The 6502-nt window shown below is 42.6% G+C and overlaps 1 protein-coding gene across 1 annotated transcript; it reads left to right on the top strand.

Moving 5' to 3' along the window:
* The first annotated feature begins 4561 nt into the window (after positions 1-4561).
* On the top strand, positions 4562-5491 carry LOC122449932 (olfactory receptor 4B1-like). The gene has a single exon (XM_043482052.1). The coding sequence runs from the start codon at positions 4562-4564 to the stop codon at positions 5489-5491; it is 930 nt and encodes a 309-aa protein (XP_043337987.1).
* Positions 5492-6502: the final 1011 nt, after the last annotated feature.

A 6502-nucleotide genomic window follows, 5' to 3' on the forward strand; every position in this document is an offset into this window, starting at 1 on the left:
GGTCAAATTGGAAGGGATAAGGAAAGGTCATTTCTGGTGAAGGAGGGCTCTGTGGTGGGGATGATCAGGGTGGGCTTGTGTGAGGAGGAGAGGACCCTGAGTTGAATAGATGTGAGTCGAAATTTAGCGGGCAGGAGGGTGATAGTTGAGGTGGCTCAACCTGTTCAAATCTTTAAAAGTGAGCAGGGAGCTTAGGTTTTCCCCATTCATTCCCAACCCGTGGAGGATCCGAGGAAAGAAGGGTCTAAGGAACAATTTTCTGGCTGTAGTCTGCAGGATGGATGGAGTGGGAGCATCTGGAGCCTAAGAGGCTTCGGTAATCTCCATATCAGCTGGCAGCAGTTGAGAAGGTGGTAGCAGGAAGAATGGGAAAAACAGTGGCCCACAGGAGAGATGATCAGAGACAAAATGAATGGGATGTGGTGACCGAGTGGGTATGGGAATGAAAGGGAGGCATGGATCACTTGGGACATCACAGAGACAAGCCTGGGCATCTTGGAGGCTGATGATGCCTCCAAGTATCTTCCAGGTCACACTTTCTATAGGTCTCCTGTTATTCTGTAGTTTAGTCTTATTAGATTCAACCTTGTGGGCTCAGTCACTCAGTTGTGTCCGACTCTTTGTGACCCCATGGATTGTAGCCCACCAGGCTCCTCTGTCCATGGAATTTTCCAGGTAAGAATACTGGAGTGAGTTGCCATTTCCTTCTCTGATTCGACCCTAATCTCTGTCCAAATCATTTTCTTGGGTTTGTAAGTGTGAATGTAGTAATGGTGATTCTTGAGAATCACAGTCTTATCTTTCAACCATTGAGCTGCTTGATTTTCCAAGGTGGGAGATTGTTTCAGGTATTTTTTACTGATTTTGGGTCCCTGGTGCCTCTGTTGGAAATCCTACCCCACTGTGATGTGTTTAGCAATACTGCTTTCGTTTGGCAGGACCATCAACACAATTTCTCTGCAGCATCCACCTTCCTGGAATTTTAGCTCTCTAGTAGGTAGCTTCTTTCTTCTTTGTGAATGGCAAAATGCAAAAAAGACTTTTGCAAAGGGCAATCCCTGTTATTTTTATTTTACTTCCAAGAAATTATATTGTTCTGATTCTCATTAAGGCAGACAGAGAATCCCACTGCAGATTTGGTGGTTATTTATGTTGGTATAGCATATTTTTTTTTAAATAAACTCTTTGTGAGAGATATCACTTGGGGGTTTGAAGAAACTTAATATATCTCTTTCTATGTGAATGATGAATTAATTTCTAAATAAAAGGAATAGGCATTTTGAAGGGAAGAAACATTATCTTTGTTTAGGATCAAAGATATCATCAGGAAAAGATGATAATGAAGATTGTGGTGTATAATCTGCTACAAGTGGCTTTACTAAACCCTAGTCTCAGAATTAGGTAAAGCTTCACATCCATTCATGGCAAGTAAATATACCTGGGACTTATATCAAAAGGGCACCATTGCTCTGTCTGTGGAATTCTCCAGGCAAGAATGCTGGAGTAGGTTGCCATTTCCTACTCTAGGGGAATTCCGTGGACAGAGGAGCCAGGTGGGCTACAGTCCGTAGGGTTGCAAAGAGCCGGCCATGACTGAGTGACTGACACAGGCACAGATGGGACCTTCCCTCCAGAGCAGCCGGTCTCCACCTCGCTGGACAGAGCTCGTCCCAGGGCAGTGTAGAGGTGTTCTCTCTGCAGCTCCTCACTCCACGGAAAGGGGGAGAGGGCACGCCTGATCTCTGCTCCCCATTTACTCCTCCACTGCTGTGCAGCAGTGGGGCTGGGATAGTGGCTGTAACTTCCTCTGTGTGGAGCAAACATCAGGAATGTAGCAGAAAGGCTCTCCCCCAGCCTCCTATCAGTGGTGCCCTGGTATATAGTTAGTAACTGTCTCTCCTAAGTAAACAGCACTGATTTGTGTCATTTCCTGCTTTCCAACATGCTCCCACCAAGGCTGATTTCAAGCTACCAGTGTGATGTGTGGAGTTGCAAAGAGATGCCTGTGACAGGTTCTCCTGAGCTGGTCTGAACTGGATCCAACATAGCACAACTTCCAACACTTGTACATTTAACTCATGTCTTGATGGAATATTAATTGTTGGAACAAAGGGGTGTACATTTAATGCATACTATTTGTTCTCAGAATGGTTGTTCTGATCTCCACGTCTACAACTTAATATGAAACTTTATTTTTTCACCCATGCCAACTCTCCAAGTACCAATCTTTTACTTTTTCATTAAAAATAGTATTTATGTTTTATGAGCATTTATTTTATTGTTGTTGTGAAAGGTGCTCAGTTGTCTCTGAGTCATTGTGGACTATAGTCTACCAGGGTCCTCTGTCCATGGAACTCTCCAGACAAGAATACTGGAGTGGGTTGCCATTCTCTTCTCTAGGGGATCTTCCTGACCCAGGGATCAAACCTGGGTTTCCTGCATTGCAGACAGATTCTTTACTATCTGAGCTACCAGGGAAGCCTCCAAAATAGTATATATGCTTTATGAGCATTTATTTTTAGTGCATTTCAGAGTCACCTCAGTCATTTCTTTGACTCTCTCAGAAGTCATGACCTCTTTCTCTAGTCTTTTCTTTGCTGCAGAACACTCGTTTCTTAATAATTTTTCAAGTTCAGTGACTTCGTACAGTCTTAACCTCGGCTTATGTCCTTACCTGAGAAATTCTGACACATACTGATTTGTTTCCATCAGTCCAGATCACTAATCTTTGGGTTCTGTTCTTTTGTTGTTAGTTCTGCTCCTTGCTGTTGTGGTTTTCTTTTTCAGTTCTTCAAAGATATATTTCTTTCTTGTTTTTGCAAACAAGCAAAAGTCTGTGTTTACCAACAGCTCTGAGAGGTGTACATTTCAAAGGCTGATTAAGCTTTGGAGGGTATAAGACAATAGTTCTTTCATGACCATTCGAGTCAAAATTGTAAAAGCCAACAAATATAAAGGAAGGATCCTAACAAGAGCAAGGCATGTAAGCAACCAACATGTTTTCCCTTAGTGTGAATAAATTGACAGGACAGAATTTCTGCTCTTTTAAAGTGAACCATATGTTCCTAAACCCTTTACAAAAATAATATTCCCCACACCCCCAACACTAGAGTAGATACAACAGTATTGATTTGCTATCTAAATGAACAGACCTCAGGAAATGGAAAAGCTGTTCAAACCTAACATGGCAGCCTAAGAAACAAAGTCCTGTATGGGAAAAGTTTGGAATCATGGTGAATGGAAATGTTTCCATGATCGCTTGCATCCCTGGGGTTGAAGCCTTTCCATCTTTTATTCTTTTCTTTTCTTTTTTCCCCTATTTTAATTTCTTTTTCTGTTTTGTAAATAAGTTCATTTGTATCATGTCCAAAGCTATAGTTTTTGAAAATTTTAGTATAAAATCAGAGATAGCTCAATTCAGTTCAGTTGGTCAGTCATGTCCAACTGTTTGAAACCCCATGGACTGCAGCATGCCAGGCCTCCCTGTCCATCACCAACTCCTGGAGATAAGGGGAAAAATAATGGGATAAAACTTAGAAATTCAAAGTATTAATGCTATTTCATTCTTATGTCTCATGGACTTTATGTGGTGAAAAAAGTCCTGGTTAGTTAGCTTAATCTGGAAGATATTTTTTTGAATTACATGACATTGTTAGCTTGAGGTGGTATCATGATCTGTATTTCCTCCCTCTAGTTTGGGGTTGTATAGATGTGTAAGGGGTGTCAGTAAGTATGTTCCAGGGATGTAACTCATAGAGAAATTCTCTACTAACCTGGAAAAAGAATAAGCAGGCTGGCCACCCATAACAATGCTATCTAAGGACAAGCTCTGTGAGTTCATGATCTGTCAGTAGTTTGAGCAGAGGCGCACGGGTTTTGAAAGTAATAGTGTAATGATGGTGACAAGCTAGTGGATTGAATTATCTCCAGTGTGTTTGAGCATTTGTCATAGGAACATAGTTATTGAAGATGCAAGACTGGAGAAGGAATCTGGCCTGAATAGACTGAGTACTGGCAGAAAGGAGTGAAGAAATCAGGACAGAAGACCTTTTGGAAAAAGGCAGAAATATCAGTGGGGGGATGATTACCTGAGGCAGAGATAAGGGGAAAATGAAGTTAGGAACAGAGAAGTCTCATGAAAATTCCCCAGTAGGAGAGAGCATTCAAAATACAATGAGGTAAAGAACACTGAAAAATGCAATAAGGATAATAAAACTATAAGCTCCAAACTTAAATGATTCCTTAAATTCAGAATATCTTATAACGGACTAAAAAGAATTGTGGCTAAAGTCAGAAGTCTGGTTCTGAGTCCCAGAATTCACTACTTTCTGTGTGATCTTGGGTAAATAATTAGATTTCTGTTATATAAACTGTTGTTAGATTGGTCGCATTTAATGCTGAATAAGTTTATATTGACTAAATGAATGATATCATAGTAAGTGAATTATAATCTTGTTTGCACTGTCCAACATGCTATATATCCAGTGAATTCATTATGATCAGTGTTCCTTTTATTACAGGGCTCTCAGTAGCTCTTATCCAGAGCACCTGAATGGATTCCATGGCGAGGACCAATAACGTGACTGAGTTAATTATCGCCGGTCTTTTCCAGGACCCAGAGGTGCAGAGGGTGTGTTTTGTGGTCTTTCTCCCTGTGTACTTGGCCACGGTGGTGGGCAACGGCCTCATTGTCCTGACGGTGAGAGTCAGTAAGAGCCTGCGTGCCCCCATGTACTTCTTCCTTAGTCACCTGTCGCTGGTGGAGATCAGTTACTCCTCCACTGTTGTCCCTAAATTCATCACAGACTTACTTTCCGAGATTAAAACCATCTCCCTGGAGGGCTGTGTGGCTCAGATATTCTTCTTTCACTTGTTTGGCGTTGCTGAGATCTTCCTGCTCACGGTGATGGCCTATGACCGCTACGTGGCCATCTGCAAGCCCCTGCACTACACAGCCGTCATGAGCCGGCCTGTGTGCCACCGTCTGCTGGCTGCTTCCTGGCTGGGGGGCTTTTCTCACTCCATGGTTCAGATCATGATCACTCTCCAGTTACCCTTCTGCGGTCCCAACGTGATTGACCACTACTTCTGTGACCTCCATCCCTTGTTCAAGCTTGCCTGCACTGACACCTCTGTGGAGGGGGTCGTTGTGTTGGCCAACAGTGGATTAATCTCTGTCTTCTCCTTTCTCCTCTTGGTGTCCTCCTATATTGTCATCCTGTTCAGCTTGAGGAACCATTCAGCAGAGGGCAGACGCAAAGCCCTCTCCACCTGTGTCTCTCACATCACGGTGGTCACCTTGTTCTTTGGACCCGCCATCTTCCTCTACATGCGGCCCGCCTCCACCTTCACTGAGGACAAGCTGGTGGCCGTGTTCTACACGGTGGTCACCCCCATGCTGAACCCCATCATCTACACACTCAGAAATGCAGAGATGAAAATCGCCTTGAAGAGGCTGTGGGGCAAGAAAGTTAACTCAGGGGTGGAGTAACAATGAAAACCTTAAAAAACTGAGCACGCATATGCTGACTAAACAAGTTTGATTTTAGTGAACTACGAGGGACAGAGCGAAAGTTCGCCTAGTCATGACTTTTTTGTATTTTAGGTGAGGGCTTTAAATTCCATAAAATAAATCAGATGCCTTTCATAGCCCTCTGTATTTTGGAGAAAGTTGAAAATTGAGCTGCATTGCTATTTTTCTTCATGTTCTATAGTGTACAGGGCATAGGCTTTAGGGAGGTATCACCTGGATTGAATTCCCACTCTGTCACCTTCTACCTACGAATCCTGGGTTTGTTTACTTTACCTCTCAGTGTTAGCATGCTGTGGTGTGTGGAAAGATTGTGGTCCTGGGAGAAAGAAGTTTATGTTTTATTCTTTCCCTCTGTCAATGTGCTCTTGTGGGAATCCCTGGAAGGCTTTTCTATCAATACTTCATTTTATGTCCAGTTAAGGAGTGTGGGGGAGAAGGAAATGGCAACCCAGTCCAGTATTCTTGCCTGGAGAATCTGATGGATAGAGGAGCCTGGTGGGCTGTGATCCATAGGGTCCCAAAGGGTCGGACTCGACTGAAATGACTTAGCATGCACAGGGAGTTTGGGATGGGCATGTACCCACTGCTGTATTTAAAATGGGTAATCAACAAAGGTTACTGTATAGCACATGGAGCTCTGCTCAATGTTATGGGGCAGCCTGGATGGAAGGGGCATTTGGGGAAGAATGGATACATGTATACTATGGCTGAGTCCCTTCACCTTTCACCTAAAACTATTACAACATTGTTAGCTAATCACCTAAAGCCCAATACAAAATAAAACTTTCAAAAATGTTAAAAACTGAAAAAAACATTACTAAGCATATAACTATTTCAACTTTTCTAGTAAGTGAAACTATTATTTAATCTCCCATCTCTGTGACATCTGCACTCAGCACATCTCTCTCATCCTTTCGTATACTGTTATAGATGGCTTTTCAAACCAGTAAGAATAGTCTTGATCAATTA

The sequence above is a fragment of the Cervus canadensis genome, chromosome 11, assembly GCF_019320065.1.
Source record: "Cervus canadensis isolate Bull #8, Minnesota chromosome 11, ASM1932006v1, whole genome shotgun sequence".
In the NCBI taxonomy this organism is placed as follows: Eukaryota; Metazoa; Chordata; class Mammalia; order Artiodactyla; family Cervidae; genus Cervus; species Cervus canadensis.